General features: G+C 39.1%; 1 protein-coding gene across 1 annotated transcript; it reads right to left on the minus strand.

Moving 5' to 3' along the window:
* Positions 1–11,041: 11,041 nt before the first annotated feature.
* Smp_002930 (putative histone H2A) lies at positions 11,042–11,482 on the minus strand. Its single transcript, XM_018799480.1, has one exon. It carries the CDS (start codon positions 11,454–11,456, stop codon positions 11,079–11,081), a length of 378 nt encoding a protein of 125 aa, XP_018651265.1. The 5' UTR covers positions 11,457–11,482; the 3' UTR covers positions 11,042–11,078.
* Between the last annotated feature and the right edge of the window lie 13,912 nt (positions 11,483–25,394).

Here is a 25,394-nt window from a genome sequence, read left to right on the forward strand (position 1 = left end):
AATTTACACTTTTAGTAAATCTGATTTTTAACCGATTCACACTAATCAACCACCTAATAGTAACCAATGTAATTTCGTCTTATTCTTAGTGATGATTTTATGTACGAAGTTTGTAATGTGTCCTGCCACTCTGAATTACTCAACATAGATCTTCACCTTGTTTGAGGTCATTTGGTTGGAGGTAGATCTCAGTAAGTCATATAGACTAATGAGATAAATATTTCGTCTACATCACTGTTGATGCGATCATATTGGAACTAGACAGAGGGGTACTAAAGTGATAAGTGAGGATTTTCGGCACTTAATCACCTTTATTGTGTACAAAGCCAAAAGCTACTTCATTCATTGATACACCAACGACGCTTTCATCCCCTAACTTATATCGAAAAGATTTTCTAGTTTCCGTTTTGTGCATCTGATGTTATGCATCCATTCACGTGCTTGAATTAAAGCGTTGTCGGAGTTGTCAATTAACTCCAGCAACTAAATCAAAATAGTCTGCATTCATCGTTATTATGATACTGGTAAGACGGTGTTTTCCCTTATAATTAAAGTTGGTGTATAGTCAAAGTAAACAGTTTTCTGGTCATTACTACAACAGGTAGTCATCATTGCACGTATTCTAGCTTGGAACGCTGAAGGTCATGTGTATCTACATTTTACAATTAAAATCACGAATCGAACCAGGACTCGAACCCAGGACCATCGGCTTTGCTCGTGAACGCTTGACCTTTAGACCGCTGAGCCAGGATCTAGTGGTATCAATGTCTAATACTATGATCTCCACAAACCCACCAAACTGATATCTACATTTTAGCCTGGCTTAGTCTACATACTTGAGTACTTAGGTCAGCCTCTACAATCACTAATTCTGCAAGATTGGGTTTATGAACGCCATCATGAAGTTTCTAATAGAACTCATCTTTTATTTCAGATAAGCCACAATCAGAGGAAACAATGGTAGATACTATAAAAATGCAACGGAGTATAACTCTATACTCTTGAGTTCTTATTGTACCAGGCAGTCCGTCATTTATAAACAACGTAGAACTCTCCAAATACGTTCATAGCCTCAAATTGCTACATCATATCAACAAAACGACATAAAAATATCAAGAGGAATACTAAAGGAAAATCTATAAATGAATGTCAGTTGTAATTTAGCCTACAAGTACAGGTTTTGCTTTCGGAATTAATACTATAGTAACAACAAAACGACTGCTTGAGGCTAATTCCGAAGCTCAAAAAATTTAAAGGATGAGCCTCGCTGACTTTGTGCATCGGTTAGATGAAATCAAGTGGACGACTTGATTAGGTTTTGCATGAATTTTTCAAACACACCACATACGTCAATGGCATGAGATCATAATCTTGACTGCTGAAGACACAGATTAAGAAGATTGAAAACTCTACCTCAGGAGACTATGAATAACACTTTGTAGAATCGATGTGTTAAAACCGGTTTCGAATGACGGATGGGATGAACTGAAAGAAAAAAAGCCGATAAAAAATAGTTAAAAAATAATTGTGAACAGGGGAGGAATTCGGTCATGGACAGGATAATCACAAGTGCTTTCAGACTTGAAACTATCCAGTTACTCACATAGTGAGTGTTCTTCCTCTACAAAGACTTGAAAAGGCCGCACTCATGGGATTTCTGGTCGAGGCCCATCACAAAATTTTTCGAGTAGTTCTCGATTTGTTAACTCCTAACTTTTCGGACCTAGCTATAAACACAGGTGATTTGTGGAGCAAAGGAGTGTGATTTTATATAATTTTGCCCTTTCAAAATGATCCGAGAATCTGTTAGAAAGCAGTATCACTAAAGAAGCTGGCTATCCGTTGAAAAGATCTTGCTACAGTCAGTACGGTCTTCAGTATACTACGCACCCGGACCTAGAACCTGCTGATTTCTCAGAATGAGCAATCCTTGATGTACAAGCTCTATTGGTGCATCACAACAGTGAAATCTAATCACGATATCGAGGCGATAAACTAACAATTCATTCACTACCTTTTTGATGTTGATAAATAAAGGATTGACAAAATTATTTTGTAGATCAGTTCTACAAAACAGATAAGTATTCTTAATATAAAAACTAACACGATGGCGGATTGTTCATATCAATGTGTGTACGAAGTTACAGGCTATAATGGTTCAACAACATAGACGTAAACCTTTCGAATATTTTTCCTAAAAAATCATTTATTTATTTGTGTTTTACAACAACAATTTTTTTTGAATATATGAAACTGTCAACATGGTATTTATTTTTCAGTAGGTTATTCTTTTTCTTTTGTCGAAATAACTATGACACAATTTATCATAGTCATATCTTGAAGGTCAAAATAATAATAACTGGAATAAGAGTAATCTATTTTCAATGACTTTAACAGTTGTCAAAAGTATGTATAATGCTGTTAGTAAAACAAGAATATATAACCTATTAGTTACTTTCCTTAAATCTAATTCTTTTTTCACATAGTTATTGAGTTTACATGTATTTGTTTAAAACGAACACTGGCAAGAAATATGTGAGAAAGCAAAAAGGGATATCAGCAATCTCAAGTACATTGATAATTCATACATGAATAGAAAAGTAACACAATCTAAAACGGGACTACTGAGCTATTCTTCTTACATATAACTTTTTATTTGATTGAGATGTGTGCAATAATTTAGGTTACGTTCATTAATTGTTAAAATCGTTCAAATCTTTTTCAAACATATAGCTCTTCCAATGTTGCTGCTCGTCCCAAGCCCAGATAAAGAAGGAGGGTCAGAAATAGGTTTGGCGATCCCATCCAGTAGAAAACGACCATGCTAAAAAAACCACTAGCCAGAGGAAACCATTTAAACCATTTAAACTCTGCCGTCCTAGTTGAAGGATCTTCATTCAGAAGGACTATCGAGCCTCATGGTAAAAGCCGAGATTCTTCAGAAGTCACGAGGCCGATGCACTTTCTAACAACCAGGGCAACAACTAATATAGGTTTCCGGACAATTTGGGAAAACTAGTCAAATAGCTCTGAAAATGAGAAGATAAAACCTGAAGGATCTCAGAGTAAGTGAAACCCGTTCGACACAAACTGGATAGAAAAGATTCGCTTAGGGAGAAGTGTTACCGTACTCTGGTCATGAAGTAAAACATCCTTTGCACACACAAGAAGTCTTATTGATGATGTCCAAAGAAGCGAGAAGAACACTTATAAGGTGGGTATCCTACGGATTCAGAATCATCAAAGTATTTTGCAAAACAAAGGAGAGGATCAGAACAAATGTTATCCAGTACTATGCAACCACCAATGACAGCAATGAAGACGATGAAAATCAGTTTTATGAGGGGATGAGGTCGATCGTAATGAAGTGTCCAGGAAAGGGCCTTACCATTCTTATGGGAGATCTAAACGCCAAAGTTTGAATGTACAACGCCAGATATGAAGATATCATGGGACTACATGGACAGACTGGGGGAAAGGAGCGAGAATGGTGACAGATTTGCAAGTTTATGTGTCTTCAGCAAAGTGGTTATAAGTGGCACAATATTTCCCCACAAACGCATACACAATGCTACATGGGTCTCACCGGATTACACTACAGAGAATCTGATCAATTACATTTGCATCAATAAAATATTCAGAAAATCCTTGGAGGACGTGAGAATGAAGAGGGGAACTGACATAGCTTCAGATCAACATCTGTTGGTTGCCAAGATGAAACTGAAGCTAAAGAAGTAATGGACAACTGCACAAACAGCATTACAAAGGTTCAATATAGCCTTTCTTCGACATACTGACAGGCTCAGCTAATTCAGGATATCTCTCAACAGCAGGTTACAAGGCTTACAAGATCCACTCAAAGAAGAGGGAACTATTGTGGAGGACAACTAAAAAGGAATTAAGAAAGCCTTGACTTCAACATGCCATGAGGTTCTGGGTCTCGAGAAGCATCATCATAAGGAATGGATCTCTATGGATACCCAGGACAAGATTCAAGATAGGAAGAACAAGAAGACAGCAATTAACAACAGTCTAACAAGAGCAGAGAGAGTCAATGCGCAGGCTGAATACACTGAAGCAAACAAACAATTGAAGAAGAGCAGTAGGGCCGACTAGCAGAAGTACGTAGAAGACCTAGCAACGACAGAGGATAAAGCTGCAAGAGAATGAAATATGAAACAACTATACGATACAACAAAACTCGCGGAAAAAAATAGTAAACAAGAGAGACTAGTCAAGGACAAAGAATGTAAATCAACCACTGAGATTCAAGAACAGCAGATTAGGTGGGTAGAGCACCTTGAGGAACCTTTGATTAGGTCAGCTCAATTGAACTCACTGGATATCGAAGCAGCACACACAAACCTTCCTGTAGATGTCACTCCACCAAAGACCGGAGAAATCATGATGGACATCAGACAAATCAAGTGTGGGAAAGTGGCAGGACTTGACAATATACCAGCTGAAGCACTGAAGTCAGACATTGAAGTAACTTCAAACATGCTTCACCTTCTATTCAAGAAGATTTGGGAGGAAGAACAAGTGCCAACGGACTGGAAAGAAGGATACCTCATCAAGATACCAAAAAAGGAGATATGAGCAAATGTGAGAATTACAGAGGCATCAGTTTGCTATCAATAGCAGGAAATGTTTCCAACAGAGTGTTGCTGGATCGGATGAAAGACGCAGAAGACGCCCAACTTCGAGATTAACAGGCTGGATTCCGTAAGGATCGCTCGTGCACAGACCAAATTGCGACACTATAGATCATCGTTGTACAATCAGTTGAGTGGAACTTGTCATTAATATATTAACTTCATTGACTATGAGAAGGCGTTTGACAGCGTGGACAGGAGAACATTATGGAAACTCCTCCGACACTATGGTGTACCTGAGAAAATCGCTAACATCATACGAAATTCCTACAACGGACTACACTGCTAAGCCGTGTATGGAGGCCATCTGACAGATGCATTCCAAGTGAGAGCCGGAGTTAGGCAAGGCTACTTACTCTCCCTCTTTCTCTTTCTTCTGGTGATTGACTGGATTATGAAGGCCTCCACGTCCGAGGGAAATTACGGAATACAATGTACAGGTTGGATGCAACTAGACGATTTGGGCTTCATGGATGACTTGACCTTTCTATCCCATGCAGATCAACAAATGCAGGTCAAGACAGTCAGTATGACAGCAGCTTCTGAAGCGGTACGCCTTATCATACACAAGGGAAAATACAACACGGAGAATACCAACTCAATCGTACTTTATAGAGAAACTCTGGAAGAGGTGGAAAGTTTCAAGTATCTGGACAGCATCATAGATGAACGTGGGGGATCGGATGCAGACGTAAAGGAAGGAAATTGCAAAGAAAGACTGGATATTAATTCACATGTACTAACATAATAACCCATGGGCTTCTGTAAAGAACGGTCAACCAACTGACACTTAACGAAATGAGATGTACTCTCATCACTAAAATTATCTCTAATCACTATCATACTTCTGAGCAGAATTTGAATTTATTTTAAACAAAGTGTATATTTTCAGGAGTTTTGTGGAGATTTCAGTAATTTTATAGTTGAAATCATGAGTCAATTGAAGCCAGACCACCATGGAAAACCTGGAAGCAATGGACGCCCGTTTCTTTGTGAGATTTCAACTCACTGAAGACAATGGTGAACGGTTGCTTAACTTCGTGGATTGGTTGAAGTTAGACATTAACACCGTTGGATGACGGCCTAGTAGTCTAGAAGTTAAGCGTGAGACTGATAGGTCCTGGGTTCAAATCTCGCGAGGCAGGATCGTGGATGCACACTGCTGAGGAGTCCCACAATAGGACGAAACGGCCGTCCAATGCTTCCAGGTTTTCTATGTTGGTCTAGCTTCAATTGATTCATGATTTCAACTATAAAATGAGGATGTCTTTAGATGTGAGGTCATTATTCACTGATCTTCCAATCATGGAGATTGTAGAGTATATATGTGAACTGCTCAGTTCAACCTCTTCTCTTATCTTAGCCAACCTCATAGTCAATTAATCAATAGTACTCTTATTGATTGAATGATCTAATTTGACGAGTATGTTTGCAACCTATCTTAGTAAAACATAAATGCCTTTGTTATCTTTATTCACATATCTTTGTATCATTATTATTATCATCATTAATATTATTACTATTATCATCACTAGTTTAACATCACTATTGGTCTGACGAATACATGACTAACCTACTTAGCATTCAGCTCACCTTGTTATTTCTTATTAAATTAATATAACTTTATACACAATATAGTCTTCCATTGGACATTGGGTTAAATTTGTAGTTGCACTACTATTTCTCTCACCCTATCTGATCATGAATCTCATAATTTCATTTAACTCATAAACAGATTCAAATTATATTACATATTAGACATCTCAACATTAACAATTTTATTCTATGTAACAGTCCTAAATTCACATGATATGATTTTTAGACGATGTACTTTACCTTGTAGGGCCAGTGAAATGTGACTGAACCCTAGCCAAATCATCCGGCAGTTGGGTCACTAAATATCGAACAGATCATCGATCCCCGTCAAGGTCAAGGACAATCAACGCGCATCAGTTAATCATACGCCATGGACTGGCCCATTCGGCAGTGGTTCTACTTTCGCTTTTATCTACGTTAACTAATATATTCCTGTAATAGCTTCCTTTGTGTTGTACAGTCTTCAGAGCATCAATGGTCCCTTGATACGTCGTAGGGGCATCACTACCTCACTAGGGGGGATTGATCTGTAGCTGTAAATAATTCCCCGAAATCACTAGCTTTGTAAGTGTTCGACATTGGATGCTGACCACATTAGTTTAAGTGGACTTGTTTAGCTGAAGTCGCTCGGTCATGCATCCGTTACAGCACGGAGTGGGAAACATTTCCTACGATCATTAGCCAGATTAGATCAATCGCTTCTCGATATATTGATAACGCATTAAATATATCTTCCAACATTTTCGCTTCTGACTTCTGATTTTAACTGGGTGGGCACGATTCGATTATAGGTGTTACTGGTAAAGAGTTGTCAAACTACAATACTGGTGGTATCTTCAACCTTAAACCTGGCTTTTTAGATTGGGATATATAATTGTAAAACCTGAAATGAATAATCTTCATTAAGAAGGAAAAATTTATTTATAAATTCTCAGCAATTAAATTAAATAAACGCTTCACTCGGTGACCTGATTCAAGTTTTTTTTAAGAACTATGCACCCTTTAATATTCTAAAATTTCGATGTGTTGATTATGCTTTCTTGACGAGATTTTGCGAATAAATTTTTCTTACTTAATGTCTTGCATTAAGAAGTTTAAAAATTCCCCTGCATAATATTTGAGCGCATAAATTTTTCAACAACCTCATCGTCAGACTCTAAGGTTATAGGTCAATAATTGTTGAGCTTTTTCATAAAGGTCTAAATAAGGCACTCATTTATGAATTTGTCAATGTTATACGTTAAAAATGGTGGACGTCTGCATATGTTACGGCATAAATACTTCAAAATCATGTCATTTGTACATGAGAAAGGTCATTTAAAAAAGGTCAGAATGGTTTGTAGTAAAGGGTCAAGTCAGAATCAATATAATAGTCATATAATTATAAAATGGAAATCCTGTGTATGAAATGCATTGTAGGAGGATTTCGTCTTGTTAATCGAGGGAATAACGACTCTCCGTCGATAAATTAGTGTGTTTCAATTGTCAGCATCTTCCTACAGTAACTGACAGTTACAATGTCATCGCTTGACTTGTAACGTTAGATATTCCTAGTGTGAATATTATTTAGTGAGTGTCCGTATGCAACGTTTTCACAAATCAAACTAGTTATATACAAATGAAGAAACTTAAAAACATTCCAAATTATAATCATTAACTCTATTAAAAATGAGAAATTATTTATTTTTTAGAAAAATTAATTAAAGAGAATTAATAAACAATTCAATCCTACCTTCTTTTTAGTGGAATGGCATATTTAATTATAATTTGTTTGGTCTTAATTTATTATACATTTATGCAACTTATTGAGCGCAACACTAACTAATTAAAATATTCATCATGCCTATACAAATGATGTAATTTATCATCGTTACCCACCTTTCTTTTATCGCATATTTTGTTACGCTACAAACATCTGGTTGTCCTACTTATCCTATTCACATTCCCAAATACAAACTAATGGCATACTCAGGTTCATAACATCTAAAAATTTCGAGTACGTGGTCTAATACCAACATTTTTATTAATAACAACTACAACTTAATCAGGACTCGCAACTAAAGACTACTAGTTTCAGGTGCCCACCCTGACGTGGTGGTCGAGCATGCCTATCGTGATGAACAAACGAGCTATTTTGGCTGGAACAATCGTTCCTCAAAGTTGTACCATGCAACACGTATCAGTTGAGGGGCGGTAAGACTAAAAGCAGCGAACCCAAGGTTCGAAGGCGAATTCGTACTACTGACTGTACAGAGTTGTGACGGCACTAAGGTGATTCATCCAGACAACCAGCATAACAGAAATGATGCCTTCCCACAAGGATGCGTGGGGTTAGAAAAGGTCGACCCTAAAATTGTACACCCTGCCTTACCCCATGGATATTCACCTTTGACGGTAAGGTCTCAACAAGCACGGAGCTAACACGAAAATTACCCACAAAAAGGTCGTGTGTGACCGACCTCAAACACTTGTCCCTTGGGCACTGCGGTCACACTATCAAGTCAGTAAGACCACCTCTTTTTCAGATAATCCAGAAGAACCCTTCTGCGTTGTGGGCAACTAGTAAGTGAAAACCACCCTCATACCACTGATCACTGTATTCATAATCAATCCCCCTCTATAATTCCTATTATTCCTCCTACATCAACCTTCAACACTAAACTTCCTCCTGAAGTATCACTATGACCAACGACTCTAGTGCGCAAAACTATGTCCCAGGTCTACCGACACGTCACTCCAAACTACACATTGAAGTCTTTAAAGAACGCACCGTATGTCAAATCGGCCAGCAGGCTTCCTCGACTAAAAACCTAGAAACTCGCACTGTGTCTTCGAAAGACGAGTACAGGATCCTAGTGTGGTCATTCACTTAACCTCACCTCGCAAAACGGAGCCGTCGAAATACACCCGATGCCCAGTTCTCGTGGATTAGCAGTGTGGTATTTCACTAATTAAGAGGTTAGAACTGGCACTATTAGGATGGATCCCAGTTAACAGTCGTCTATGTGATGTATAGCTAGAGGGCTCCATAAGAACTCGGAAGGATAGGTGCACACGTCGACGTTTCAGCCGTAGCTCCCGGTGACCGCAGCCACAGTAAGATCTCTTCTTCACAATGCAGGGGACCATCTTGAAGTGGTGGTCGGACTTGCGACGCTGCCTTCTCATAAGGAGAGAAGGGTTTAGGAAAGTTCAACTATAAAATGTCACGCCTCACCTTAACTAACGGATTTCCGTCTCCGGCTAATTGTGCCAGTCTGTAAGGAAGAATAAAAGTCCTCCTGTGACAATCACAGAGGAATCAGTTTGACTGAAAAAACTTCGACGCCTAACCTCAGCTCGTGAAGAGCAGACTAGAGAAAGCAAGGCTGTTTTACGACCTGGACGAAGTTGTACGGATTAGATATTTACTCTACGTCAGGTCCTAGAACATAGGCACACATTCTAACTTTGCGATCTTAGTATATCATGACAATAAGGTGGCATTTGACACTGTTGATCGTGAGGTCACCGAAAGGAGTACCAACTTTGCTCGAACACAAATGGTCGACTTATAGATTATGGCGAAGTGTCATCAGAAATGATTACCTCGGGTGGGGTTTGTCAGGCCATCCACACTTCATCGCAGACTGACGTTGAAATCTACTTGGTATATGCTGTTGTCCAATATACGTTACAAGGCGAGCATGGTCGAGCTCAAAATATTACTTTAGGATTCGGTTGCTTCGGCAGCTGAACTAACGTTAGTGAAAACTTCTAAGCACCAATCGTGAATAAATCTGGCTAACATCAGGGCTGTTTTAAAATACAGACAAGCCTATCAGCGTTCGACAATGTTAGCTTTTCTTGCCCTGGAAGTCTGATCAATCCCAACAAGTCGATGTGTGATAATATGTCATCACGCATTTTGCTAACGCACTTCACGAATGGCGAAGATACGATACCCATCTGTCAATCACTACGCAGCAGTCCCCTCTGTTCTACAATACGGCTGTGAAACGTGGCCATCAGGAGAAAACTCGAATGCTGACAATATTTTACCACGGATGTCATGGAAATAATTGCTCGAATATCCTGAGATCACCGGATAAGCAATAGTGGGGTTTTGCACAGGTTACCAAGGCTGTCAATCTGTGTGAAGCGTTAGTCTGAACAATGATTTCCACGAAGCCTAACGATGAGACATCATTGGGGGCGGCCAAAATATGGTAACTTCTAGTGTGTTAGACGCGGTCTTGGCTGCGTAATCATAATCCACCGCAAACGTATGATTATTCCTTTGCACTGACACCGTTCCATACTTCCCTCTTTATACCACACCCTTTGTTATTACCATCACTTTAATGATAACTACTATGATTCAGGTGTTCATCCTGTTGTGCTGATAAGGTAATGGCATCCTGCACCGATGCTTAATTCTCCCTACGTTACAGCTAAGGTGCCAGTATATACGTCTAACTAAACTAATCAGGATCCTTTTCGCCAGTGACCACATATCACAATAAATCCGGTCCATGCTACATCACTACTTCCACTATCTACAAATCCAAATAACTTATTTCCTCGACCAGAACGTCAACTAACACTCGTAGATGTCATCTGCCATGTTACTAAAACCTGACATAGGAGGAAAGCGTGCACACAAAACTGTTATTATGAACGACTAGTTTGTAAAGGCTCAATCATAATAGTTTGATAAAGTAACAATACAGTGCCACTACAATTAACGTACCAAAAAAAACATGAAGATAGGCAAATCACATGGTTGTGGCCCTAAAGAGGGCCGGTTTCACGTTCTCTTACTCCTCACGTTCTAGATGCGAGAAATTAAGGCTTGACTTTATCGGTCTTCTTGGGTAGGAGAACTGCTTGGATGTTTGGAAGCACACCTCCCTGTGCGATTGTGACTCCACCAAGAAGCTTGTTCAATTCCTCATCGTTACGGATGGCTAACTGTAAATGTCTCGGGATGATACGAGTCTTCTTGTTGTCTCGAGCAGCATTACCGGCCAACTCCAAAACTTCTGCAGCAAGGTATTCGAGAACTGCAGCCAGATAAACTGGAGCACCAGCACCAACACGCTCAGCGTAGTTGCCCTTACGTAGAAGGCGGTGTACACGACCAACGGGGAATTGAAGACCGGCGCGCGCTGACCTTGTCTTCGCCTTGCTTCGAACCTTACCACCTTTGCCTCGACCACTCATTATTAAGGAAGCAGAGAAACGTGTACAAACTAAGGGCCTGCACGATCCTATTTATATGATTTTTCGACATCATTCGATGTTATGAATTAATTGGTTTACTATGTCTCTTCTTATTGGACCACTCAATCTACCTATAACAATGTAAATTTTGTCAACACTACTCTTGCTTATAGTTCAAGGTCGTGTAGTGACAGATAATGAATGAGGTCAAAATGACTAACCGACCTAACAAATTTTTCTGCACCTAAATGACGACTTGTCTGATTGGTCAGTTAAACAAAGACTATGAAATGCCTGGTTGAATATGAATTAATCCATGGGCTACTATAATGACTAATTAGAAAACGAGCCTACAAACTGCCATTGCTTTGTATTAACGGTATAAACAAAGAATGTTGTTTCGATAAGTTCTCTGCGGGCTCTGCAGTCTTAATTCTGAATCAATGGTCAAAAGGGATGGCTAGATTATGGAGAACTACATATTTTGGAATTATATCATATGGATTTAGGATCGTTTGTAAAATATAGTATAGTTTTTTCGTGTTAAAAATCAGACTACTGAGCAATGCTAGAAAGGGATTAAAATATCGTCAGTAGAACTTTCTTTTTATCTATAAAAGTCTTCATGTAGGTGAATCCTTCTTAAAAAAAACAACAGGGAAGCCATCTATCCAAAGATCGAGGAACTTGATGTCGTTTACTCGAAATTATGATTAGGTTTGGTCAGTTGTGTCAAGTAAGTAAGGAACACGAAAGTAGCTCATCGAAGACGTGATCATATTGAAAATGTGGGACTTTGCAGTGTGAGCCATGAGATCGCAGTGTATTAAGTTGGGTATGGTTCAGTCCGAAACTAATAGAAAGTAGTTGTATAGTTGCTCTTTATTCTTAATAGTTTTGTCTAATACCATTAAATGATAAAAATCTCATTTCATAAAAAAACCTCAAGTAATTGAGTCGAAATCTAAGGGACATTACTTTTAATTGTGGTTGGTTCGAGATCTAGCAAAGTCGTCATCAAGTATCATTAGTGAGTGTCTACATGTACAGCTCTTATCACTTAAGATTACACAATTATTGTTAGATGAAGCGTTCCTCCCTAGTTTGCGTTACTTCTGTAACCGATACCAGTTTCTGACAATGGTAACTAAGATATCATGTCTAAATGATTAAGGCAACCCATTATTTCAGCAATCGCTTCAGTGTCAACCCGATTGAGATAAGTGAGTGATGAACACCTGGAATTCTAGTGAGAAACTGTGACCAGTAGAGTTCAACCATGTCGAGGATGAATGGGGATTAGGTAATGTTGTCAGGATATTGAAGTCAGTTATTAACAACGTTGGATGGCGGCTCAGTGGTCCAAAGGTTACGAGTTCTTACGCGAGACCGGAAGTCATAGATTTGATTCCCGCATGTTAGGTCCTGGATAGTCATTAATGAGTTGTAGTCCCCTGCTAGGACGAAATAAAACCACTCAGTGCTACCTGAATTCTAACTGTGGTCTAAATAAGATCAGTTAGTGATTAACATTATTGAAATACCAAAACATTGAAAAGTTGGAGCGACTATAAACTAATTAGTCTGTATTTCTCCTTATTTGTGGAAAATATTTAAATTAATTGAGCAATTAAGTATCTAGCTGAGTGATCACTCGTTTTTGGCTCACATAGGTTGTGTAATAATATCCTATGTACTGTTGTTGATGTTCTGTACGAAACATACAATACCTGTCGTTTTAAATCCCATGATGTTATTTATTAGTCATGATAGGTGAAGTATATATATATATATAAGACCCGAAAAGAACGAAAAAGGAGTCCTGGATTCCATCGCTAATAACTGTCAAATTTTGTTCGGAATACTGAGTTTCCATAGATAGTTTACTTTCATAAGAGATTCAATGATTAATGATAATTTCTTAAAATTGGGAATCATTGAAAAGCAGGAGTCGCCGGATGGCAGTTCTACATTTTTTCACATTCCTTGCTAGTTTGCGTTTATAACATTACACTGGATTGAAAACAGATACATTGAGATATTACGGTAATCACAAGACCACTTAACCACTGAGCCGGATTTTATTTATCACATTTCCCAAAATAAGTAACCACTGTATAATGCAAGAAATAAGGATCATTGATTTCAGATTTGATAATCAAATAATATCGTTGTTTCTAACAGTTGTAAATGTACTCGGCGCTGGTTGGTGGGAATTCCGGTTTGCTCACTACTAAAAAGTGTTTTTCTGCTGAAAAAATCCCCAATATTTTCGGGCGATTTTTTAATGATTTTTCAAAGAATAGCATTCTATGATAGCAACAATCGCTAAACTAAGTAGATTTCGCTAGTCCACTTAAATTATTGTGTTACCCATTTTCACTTGAGCTAATTAACGATTCATTAATAAGAAAACAGACATACTAGGTAGAAACTACGATGTTGTGTCAAATTATTTTAAAACATTATCAAGCTGAACTATGTTAAGACATTATTTATCAAAATCATGAACTAATCAATGTTAGACCACCAGTAGAGACCTGGAAACACTGAACGGCCGTTCCACCCTGGCACGAAACTTCTCGGCAGTGTGCATCCACGATCCCACCCGCGGGACTCGAATTCCAGATTTCCAGTATTGCTCGAGAACGCCTAACCTCTAGAGCACCGAGCCGTCATCCAACGGTGTTAATGTCTAACCTTAACTAATCCACGATACAGCCCGATCGTCTTCCATTGTCTTCGGTGGGTAACTGCTCCACAACAGACAGAGTCGAACTTCACTAATCACGGCTTCTCACTAGAACTCCAAGGATTCCCTCTCAAAGCAAGTCACTAGTGAGTGCATGATAATTTTCATCATGAGGTTGCGGCGATTGTTGAATTTCATTGGTGTAATGAAAATGCTCGGTTCGAATCCGGCGTGCAGGATTATGGAAACGCATTGCTGAGGAGTCCCATAATAGGACGAAACGACCATTCAGTGCCTCTAGACTTCCAACTGTGATCTAACATTGATCAGCTCATAATTTCAATGAAATTCAATGACCTCCACAACCCAAACTGAAAGTCATTATTTGTATTAGATTAGAGTTGATGGTAAAATTTGTTTAGTGTATTTTCCAGTTAAAGTGAATCGAAGTAGTGTAAAAAAAACTCATGGTAAATGGTTATCTAGAGCTAAACACCTATTAGTTGTCTCACAATCTCCACTGTCATGTTATCTAATATCCAACATTTAATATTGATATGACGGGATAAAAACTCCTTCTGTAGCCCCTCCGCGGGCTACTGCCGGCCCCAAGCCCTAGTAAAGGAGGAGGGTTGGGCATGGGGTTAGCGACCCCATCCCGTAGAAAACCAAACTCGCTAAAAAACACTAGCCAGAAAAAATGATTCAAACCATTTAAACTTTGCCCTGGGTGTTAAAGGAATAATTAAGACGCCTCATGATGAAAGCCGAAATTTTTTGTAAGTCACGAGGCCGATGCCCCTTCTAACAACCAGAGCAACACTCTTTATAGGTACCTGGAACGTTTGGACAATGTGGAAGACAGGGAAGACTAGTCAAATAGCAATGGAAATGAAGAGATACAACTTGGCAGTACTCGGAATCAGCGAAACCCATTGGACACAAGCTGGACAAAAAAAGCTAGGTACGGGAGAGATCACGAAGGGAAAAATGGTCCACACACTCAGGTAGTTGCTCTAATGCTGTCCAGAGAGGCACGAAATGCACTTGTAGGATGGGAGCCTCATGGATCATGGGTCATCAAAGCATCATTCAAAACAAAGAAGGAAGGGATCACAATGAATGTTATCCAATGTTATGCACCCAACGAAGATAGCAACGACGACGATAAAGATCAGTTCTACTCGAGGCTGCAATAAATCATAGCTAAGTGCTCACGAAAGGACCTCACCATCTTGATGGGAGATCTAAATGCTAAAGTCGGGGTGGACAACACAGGATATGAAGATATAATGGGACAGCATGGACTAGGAGAGAGAAATGAAAATGGGGAGAGATTTGCAAATCTATGTGCATTCAACAAATTGGTTATAGGCGGCACAATATTCTCACACAAACGCATACACAAAGCTACATGGGTCTCGCCGGACCAAACCACAGAGAACCAGATAGATCATATTTGTATCAACAAAAATTCCGAAGGACAATGGAAGATGTGAGAACCAGAAGAGGAGCTGACATAGCTTCAGATCACCACTTGGTTGTGGCCAAGATGAGACTGAAGCTAAAGAAACACTGGACAACTGGACAAAAAGCACTACAAAGGTTCAATACAGCCTTCCTTCGAGATACTGACAAGCTCAACGAATTCAAGATAACTCTCAACAACAGGTTCCTAGCTTTACAGGATCTACTGAAAGAACAATAAACTGTGATGGAGAACAACTGGAAAGAGATAAAAGAAGCACTAACTTCAACGTGTCAGGAGGTTCTGGGTGGCAGGAAGCATCATCATAAGGAATGGATCTCTATGGGAACCCTAGAAAAGATTGAAGAAAGGAAGAACAAGAAGACAGCACTCAACAACAGTCAAACACGAGCAGAGAAAGTCAAGGCACATGCAGAGTTCGCAGAAGCAAACAAGCAAGTGAACAAGAGCATTAAAGCCGAAAAGCAGAAATAAATGGGAGAACTAGCAACGACGGCGGAAAAAGCTTCAAGAGAAGGGAATATGAAACAAATATATGATACAACGAAGAAACTGGCAGGGAGATATAGCAAACCGGAGAGACCAGTCAAGGGCAAAGAAGGAAAGACAATCACGGGGATTCAAGAACAGAGGAAAAGATGGGCAGAATACTTCGAGGAACTGCTGAATAGGCCAGTTCCATTGAATCAACCGGACATCGAAGCAGCACATATCTGTCACTCCACCAACGATCGAGGAAGTCAAGATGGCCATCAGACAAATCAAAAGTGGAAAGGCGGCAGGACCTGACAATATACCAGCTGAAGCACTGAAGTCAGACATTGAAGTAACTTCAAACATGCTTCACCTTCTATTCAAGAAGATTTGGGAGGAAGAACAAGTGCCAACGGACTGGAAAGAAGGATACCTCATCAAGATACCAAAAAAGGAGATATGAGCAAATGTGAGAATTACAGAGGCATCAGTTTGCTATCAATAGCAGGAAATGTTTCCAACAGAGTGTTGCTGGATCGGATGAAAGACGCAGAAGACGCCCAACTTCGAGATTAACAGGCTGGATTCCGTAAGGATCGCTCGTGCACAGACCAAATTGCGACACTATAGATCATCGTTGTACAATCAGTTGAGTGGAACTCGTCACTAATATATCAACTTCATTGACTATGAGAAAGCGTTTGACAGTGTAGACAGAAGGACCTTATGGAAACTTCTTCGACACTATGGAGTTCCTGAAAAGATTGTCAATATTATCCAAAACTCATACGATGGACTACAGTGCAAAGTGGTGCGTGGAGGACAGCTGACAGATGCATTTCCAGTAAGGACCGGAGTCAGACAAGGCTGTCTACTCTCCCCATTCCTCTTCCTTCTAGTGATTGACTGGATTATGAAGAATTCGACATCTGAGGGAAAATACGGAATACAATGGACTTCTCAGAATCAATTAGATGATTCGGACTTCGCAGATGACCTAGCCCTCCTATCTCATACACACGAACAAATGCATATGAAGACAGCAAATGTAGCAGCAGCCTCTGCATCAATAGGCCTCCACATTCACAAAGGAAAAAGCAAGATTCTCAAATGCAACACGGAGAACATCAACCCAATCACGCTTGATGGCGAAACTCTGGAAGAGGTGGAAACATTCCCGTACTTGGGAAGCATCGTTGATAAACAAGGAGGATTGGATGCAGATGTAAAGGCGAGGATTGGCAAAGCGAGGACAGCATTTCTACAATTGAACAACATATGGAAGTCAAAACAACTGTCAACTAATTTCAAAGTGAGAATCTTCAATACGAACGTCAAGACAGTCCTACTGTATGGAGCTGAAACATGGAGAACTACTACGACCATCATCAGGAAGGTACAAGTATTTATAAACAGTTTTTTACGCAAGATAATCAACATTCACTGGCCTGATACTATCAGCAACAGCGTTTTATGGGAGAGGACAAACCAGCTTCCAGTTGAAGAGGAAATTAGGAAAAGACGTTGGAAGTGGATTGGGCATACATTGAGGAAATCACCAATGTGCATCACGAGGCAATCCCTAACTTGGAATCCGGAAGGGAAGCGGAAAAGTGGAAGGCCAAAGAACACACTACGCCGGGAAATAGAAGCAGCTATGAAAAGGATGAATGTTAACTGGGAAGAACTGGAAAGGAAGGCCCAGGACAGAGTTGAACGAGAATGCTGGTGAGCGGCCTATGGTCCTCGACGAGGGGTAACAGGCGTAAGTAAGTAAGTAAGCAATGACGGGATAAAAAAGCAACATTAGATTTTGTTTTACTCATTGTGATGTTTGTTCAATCTTACTTCCGTTTTAATTTAATGTAATAATTACTCAGTGTAATATTCTATTCGGTATAACACTGATTTATTTGAGTGTGGTGATTTTACAAGATACGATATTATTGTATTAGATTAATATAAACTAAGCTCAGCATGACATGCAGCATATGATTTTGTTAAAACTTTGGTTATTTTTCATATATGTGATTTCGTCCTAATTAATAAACGAAATGGTTGTACAATCAATATATAAATAATGAGTGTATTTTCGACTAAGGGTGGTCGTTGTATTTTGGAGTTAATAAATCTTCACGTGTCTTGTTGTTCTTATTACGTGTCGTGGGGATTGCAGTGGTTCCTCGTTTTACAAATATAAGCGATAAGCGATTCCGATATAGCAATCAGCGATGACCAGATATAACAATTGACAACGAGATGTAACAAAAGTTAAATGATAAATTATTTCATCCAAGTACACATGGTATTAGGTAAAATAGGGTAGTGAACTATAAGTTCTGCTTAGCTTTGATTCCATTTATTACTGAGTTTATAAATAATGTTATATATTCTATTCCAAATTAAAAACAGTCTCAAAACCATAAGTTTTTAATGATTCGTGGTAAAACCTATCCTTAAACTATGCTAACATTTTAAATGACCCGGTAAATAAAAAGAAATCATTTTATTCTTTAATGTAAATGTACACTTATATACAAAAGTTTGTTATTTACCGTTTTAAAGTTAAGGGCTCCGGCTCGAGACCGGTAGGTCCTGAGATCGAATCTCGCGAGTGCGGAATCGTGGATGCGCACTGCTGAGGAGTCCCATAATAGGACGAGTTGGCCGTCCAGTGCTTCCAGGTTTTCGATGGTGTTCTAGCTTCAATTGACCCATGATTTCAACCATGAAAATACTAAATTCTCCACAAAACCCCTTCTGATTTATTGATTCATTGATAATGATCTGTTGCCTTTCTTCGAATCAGATTTTACTAGCAGCAGTTATTTTAATATATACTTTTACTGAACAGCATCAGCTAATCATGAAATTTGTCTTCACATTGAATGAGTAATACACAAAACAATTTGACTTCTTCATAATCGTAAACTCATTAGGGATAACTTGTTTTTTAGATAGTGTTATTATTAAGTTCTAACAACAAACTGTAAATCGATTTAGACATGAAGAAGTGATTAGCTGACAAGTCACTAAAAAAATTAAATTCTACTAGATAGAGTAATGTTGTGTTTATTTGTGTCATAGTAGTGCTCTCTATAATCATCTATTTTACATTAAGAAAAATGAAACCTTTCTAAACAATTAGATTCAACCGTCGATTATTATTTAAAATTCAGAGGGGTATTGAGTCAATGAACTTAGTGCCTTTGTAGTAAACTCACTTATCAGAATTTGATCCATGCTAGGGAGTACATAGTGTAACCTTGATTATTAATATTAGTTGAAAACTGAAAATATCTCTCCATAATATCGTTCAGTTAATGGCAATGAACATTCAATCAACCAGAGGCTTAAAAATCCTGTTTTAGAAATTACTGCTCAAAAGAAGCTGAGTATCTTCTAAGTAAAAATTCATCAGTTGATTATACTTTGTTTTTGTTCAATGTATGACTCGTTAAAGTTTAAAGCAATGTATGGTGTTATCAAATATCACCAAGTATACTGGGGTATAATTTATGAGTTCCACTATTATCCAATTATGTGTTTCAAGTAGCCTTATATCAAAAACAGTTTTAAATAAGATTGAATCTTATTTAGACGTAATATCCAATACAGAAATTACTGTGGACGTAAGAAATTTCCGTTTGCTGCATTACTTATATTGTATAAGAGTCACGTGATACCTGTATTAATGTAGTTTATTCAGCATTAGCAACAGTCTATACATTTCAATTCATTAGACACACATTTTCTTTTGGATTGTATTTGAAAACGTTCAAAAAATGTAGCGAAGTAATTCGTAGCTTTAGTTTTTTTCCCAAGATGTGAATAGTACTTATGACGTATATATATTGTTTATGAGTTTGTCCTTCTTTATTGGTTATTAATATCTAGGAACTGTAATGATTTCATCATCGTTTCACTCTTACGTCATTATACTATACAGTAGTTAATTTATTCCCTCATATTTTTCGATTTATATGTCATGTTCAAATTCCACGGTTATTAATAAGAGTCATGATTGCCATTACTATTATTATTATTGTTATTATTATTATTATTAGTAGTAGTAGTAGGAGTAGGAGTAGTAAAACCGTTATCATGATTATTGTAATTTTATGGGCTATTAATTTTCTGATTATTCACTAAATAACGGAAATTATTCCAGTTTCGATATCATAATAGTTACTTATTGAAATACCACATTTTCAAACACCAAAAATAACTCTACTTCGCATATTTATCATTGTAAATTGTGCTTCGACTATTAACTAAAGGAAAGAGTAAGTGTTGAAAAAGTACCTTCATTGCATTATTTGTTTTGTCGGAGTCAATTTCCCTTTAATTTATTTTGAATTCACATTTATCAGATTTACTTACTAATAAGTAGTAAAGAATGTATTTAGAAAATCAAGTCGTGGGTGTCACTATTTCAACCAACGAAAATCTTGGTGGTCAATTTCAGTTTCAGTTTCAGTTTCAGTTTGGAAAGGACAGGAGGCTTGGTGGCCTGTGTTAGTCCTGGCAATGATGGTCTCTCAGCTGATCCAACTTTCTTTTGAAGGAGTCGACGGATGGAGCCTCAACCACGTGCTGAGGTAATGAATTCCACTCGTTGATTATTCGATGGGAAAGTCGGTAGTCAGCTGACAAGTAATTCGTTCTGGGCTTGTGAACTTTTTTGGAGTGTCCTCGTAGATTTTCTGTTTTGGAAGACAAGAAAAATGAGGGCATATCAGGTGCAAATTTGTCATTTAGCAATTTGAAAACTATAATCAAGTCACCTCTGATTCTTCTATATGACAGCGGGAATAGGTTTAGCTTGGTCAGTCTAGTACCATACGGGAGCTTCGCTATTCCGGGAATCAGCCTAGTTGCTGTTCTCTGAACTCTTTCCAAGAGTTCACTGTCTTTTTTTAGGCAGGGGTTAGCTGCTTGTATACAGTACTCAAGTTTAGGGCGTACGAACACTGTATACAAAGTCAGAAACGTTTTAGCGTCAAGATGCCTAAAAGCCCTGCGTATGGACCATAAAGTCCTAAAACCTTTGGCGGCTATTGCACGGCAGTGTGCAGTAGTCTTTAAGTCTTGACTAACGATGACGCCTAAGTCATTGTGTGCCTGAACAATAGGTAACTCAGTGTTATTCATCGTGTATGTATCTGCACCCTGATGGCCAATATGCATCACAATACACTTGGAAGTGTTTATCGGCAATTGCCAGGTTTGGGACCATTCAGATAATCTCTCCAGGTCATTTTGAAGTTCTAAGCTATCGCTCTTGCTTTGTATCGCTCTCCATATCTTGACATCATCAGCATAGAGTAAGACCGATGACGATAGTAGACGAGGGAGATCATTTACGTACAGGAGGAATAACACTGGCCCCAAAACTGTACCTTGGGGGACTCCACTAAGCACAGTTTCCCAGCTAGACAACTTGGAGTTCACCCTTACTCTTTGTTGACGCCCAACTAGGAAGTCTTTTATCCACATCAATAGATTGCCTCCAATCCCGACATTCCTTAGCTTATATAACAGCCGGTTATGCGGAACTTTGTCGAAGGCTTTGCTGAAATCGATGTAAGCTACGTCTATAGGTAATTTTTGGTCCTTAAGAGCGCACCAGCTTTCACGAGCGACTAATAAGTTTGTGAGACAAGAGTAACCTGTTCTAAAACCATGCTGCTTTTCGGAGAGGATCCGGTTTTCATCGAGATACTTTAACAGTTCCTTCCGAATAATCTTTTCTAAGATTTTAACAACCACACTAGTTAGGCTAATTGGTCGGTAATTCTCAGGCTTATGTTTTGTACCTGTTTTGAAGACTGGACTTACTATGGCGTTCTTCCAGTCTTTTGGTAGACGACCCTGGGTTACGGATAGATTAAAACATACACTTAAAGGGTTCGCAACAAAGTTAGCTAATTCCTTTAGTAACCTAGGATGCAGTTCATCGGGTCCAGTGGATTTACCTATGTCAAGCTTAACTAGCAGACCAAAAACATCGAGTTCTTCAATGGTTACGCTGTCCAGTGCTTGTGTGGGTGGATTTTCATGGACTGGTGAGAAGGGTGTTTCTATGGTGTATACATCGCTAAAGTATTTAGAGAATACTTGAGCTTTGCCAAAGTCATCCTCCACTAGTGATGTGGCAGTACTGTCTCCCCATAATGAAGGAACATTTCTTCTTCTTTTTGTCCTTTGGTTTATATACGAATACAAGCGTTTAGGGCATTCTATGGATTCCCTTACGATTTTCTCTTCGTACAGCTTTCTGGCCTTACGGAGGGTCGAGGCACAGGTATTTCGAGCCTTTTGATACTGAGATTTCGCCTCGTCAGTCCCCAGTAACCTAAATCTGTCCCACATTTTCCTTCTTTTACGGAGAAGGATGCGAACCTCCCTACTGAACCACAGTGGGGAGTTTCTCGGTCTCTTAGGTGTAGTCCAAGGGATGTGGGGGGTGGTAACTTTTAAGTATAAATTCCGGAATACGTCCCAAGCCGTTTCGATTGATGACTCTGGATCTAATTTCCAATCTACTAATGATGCTGATTTCATGATGTCTGCTATGTTTGCTTTCCAGACGTTAGGTCTGGATTGAGCTGAAGCGTACTCGTGATCGACAGTTATATGGAAGTCAAAGCTTAAAACTGCATGATCACTTTTGCCTAGGGGTGGCATATAATCCAGGTTTGCAACATCGTCCTCATAATGAGTCAATATAAGATCTAGTAAGGATGATGCAGAACCCGGGTCGTACCTAGTTGCTTCCTTCACGTGTTGCACTAGAGCACAAGTGATTATCGCATCAACTAGTTCCTGTTCGAAGGAGTTTGCTGACGATTCAGTCCGAAGATTTCCCCAGTCCACCATGGGTGCATTGAAGTCCCCTAAGATTAGACATCGATCACTTCGTGATAAAGTGTTGAGACTGCTTAGCAGGACCTCGTTTGCCTCACAGCTTGGACTGCGATAGATCAAACTAAGTAGTAACTCTTGTCCCCTGCATTTCAGGCGGCAGCAAACTAATTCATACGTCCCACTCTCATGGGATACACTGTCGATAATGGTGAATGGAATAGCATTCCTAATGAATAGAGCTACTCCCCCTCCTTTACGCGTTTGTATTCTATCGGCCCTTACCAATGTAAAACCCTCGAAATCAAGTTCCCTACTATCTATAGACGGCGTCAGCCATGTTTCTGTGACTGCGATTATGTCTGGCCTAGTTGAGTCAATCTGTACACCTAGTTCCGGTAGCTTATTTAGTAAGCTCCGGGCGTTGGTATAACAGATCCGAAGCCTATTTAGGTGGCCTCGTGCTTCACCCAGAGTGGCTTCGGCATCATCCTCTGTCGAAGCCTCACAACCCGAAAATTTACAATTTTCAGGTCTTTTTCGCCAGCGTCTAATCTGAGCTGTAGTTCCTTTTCGGCTTCCCGTCTTTTAACACGGTCCGCCAACGGTAAGTCCTTACGGAGAAAAACTCCTGAACCCTTTAATTTGTGTCCATTTTCTAAGATTAAGTCGCGTTCGTTTGAGGATTTGAAAACGACTTTGAGTAGTCTAGACTGATTTGGTTTCAGATGCGCTAGATTTCCTAATCTATACACCTTTAGCAAGGTGACTCCGGGGATGTTTTTGGGCATAACTTGGTTGAGTAGTTGTTTTATCAACACAATGTCATGCTCAAAACGAGCTTTCGGTTCTAAGTTGTCACTCTCCTTGACTCTATGGAGAATGACTGATCTGTCGCTGTGATCAGACCTCGGCTTGTCGACCCTTTTGGTGGGGGTATGACTTCCTTTTACGTCATTTTGGCGTTTTTTTCTTACGACCCGTACCCAATCGCCAACGTTCTTTGGAGTGGTAACCACATTCGCGTCAGGCGTACTGTGGGATTCCGGAAGAGTCAGGACGACTTGGGAGATCGGGTCATCTTTCGCGCTGGAAACCGATCGAGCCTTGCGGTTTCGGCTTCCTGAAGTTCCCTTCTGGGTACCATTTTTGATACGAGGGACAGAAGAGACTTTTTTGCGCGAGTTTCTGGTTGTAACAGTCCTCTTTGGAGGATGTTCTTCCTCCTTAGTAGGGTGTGGGTCGGCAGTTTTTGGACTCACTTGGGCCTGCCTTGTGTCAATCTGCGTGTCGACAGATTGAGTTCTGACTGATGTATCCCGACCGCGCTTGCCGAGACACTTTTTTGCGGCATTTACTATTGAAATGGCCTCGGTTAGCAGGCTATTTGCATCCAAACAGCACTGTTGACATAGCCATACACATCCATTTTTACTAAACCGCTTGAAAGCTGCAGGTGTTAGATTCGTGCAAACATCGTGGTACCAACCTTTGCACTCATCGCACTGCATGCCGCTATCAACAGGATATCGACATCCTGGGCGGTGGCAAATGCTTTTGTTGCATCTTCCAGTCATTTTAAGATGCGAAAGTGAGTGTTGACTATAAGTAGAAAAAAAAAAACTATAAACAGTTAGGACCAAAGTACTAACAGACACAATGGAAAAAAAAAGGTACTCTGGAGTACCGACGATAAAACTATTTAGGATACCAAAGATGATACTCTAATAGAATACTTTAACTGAAAGAAATTCAATCAAAGTATAAAAACAGTAGTCTTGATACGTTAATAACGATCAAAACAATAGAATTTACTCAACGAGGAAAAATACCACTGTCCTTATGTTGAATGTGTTTTTAGTCTTGCTAAACAACTATTATATTCAACAGGTGTATCAGTATCGTAGTACATTTTTTCTGTTAAACAAAATAACACAATCATACAATTAGTCCTTTTTATGAATTTGAATAAAGCCAAAAACAACTAGTAAGGCTGAATGATAGGAATTCATTGTATTTCATGGTTTCACTTCAGCTGCCTACAACTCAGTTCGCACTACATGCATATACAGGCACTTTTAAGATCGACTTGGGTTAAAGGTCGGAAAAATACATGTGATGAAGCTGTCATGATACAGAATCTAAAAGGGGATATGACTGATTTGAAGAGTCCTGATAAGGTTTAAGAATCGGACAAGTGGAGATCACAAATGAATCGTCCTTAACAGGTTCATTAGTTTTAGCATATTTATCGATGAATTTCTGTGGTTATGCGTTTTATCACTGATACTTGTTAATAACTAACATTTATACATCTTAGAATGATACAAAGATAATTCATTTCATGATAAGAGTTTAAAATGATTTAATGCCCCAAATGAAAAGAGAGTTGCTTGTTACCTAATCTGAAAAAATC

This window comes from Schistosoma mansoni, chromosome 3, assembly GCF_000237925.1.
Source record: "Schistosoma mansoni strain Puerto Rico chromosome 3, complete genome".
In the NCBI taxonomy this organism is placed as follows: domain Eukaryota; kingdom Metazoa; phylum Platyhelminthes; class Trematoda; order Strigeidida; family Schistosomatidae; genus Schistosoma; species Schistosoma mansoni.

Bases quoted from the DNA above. Each gene is read 5' to 3' on its own strand.
- Smp_002930 (XM_018799480.1), bottom strand. From the start codon at position 11,456: ATGAGTGGTCGAGGCAAAGGTGGTAAGGTTCGAAGCAAGGCGAAGACA.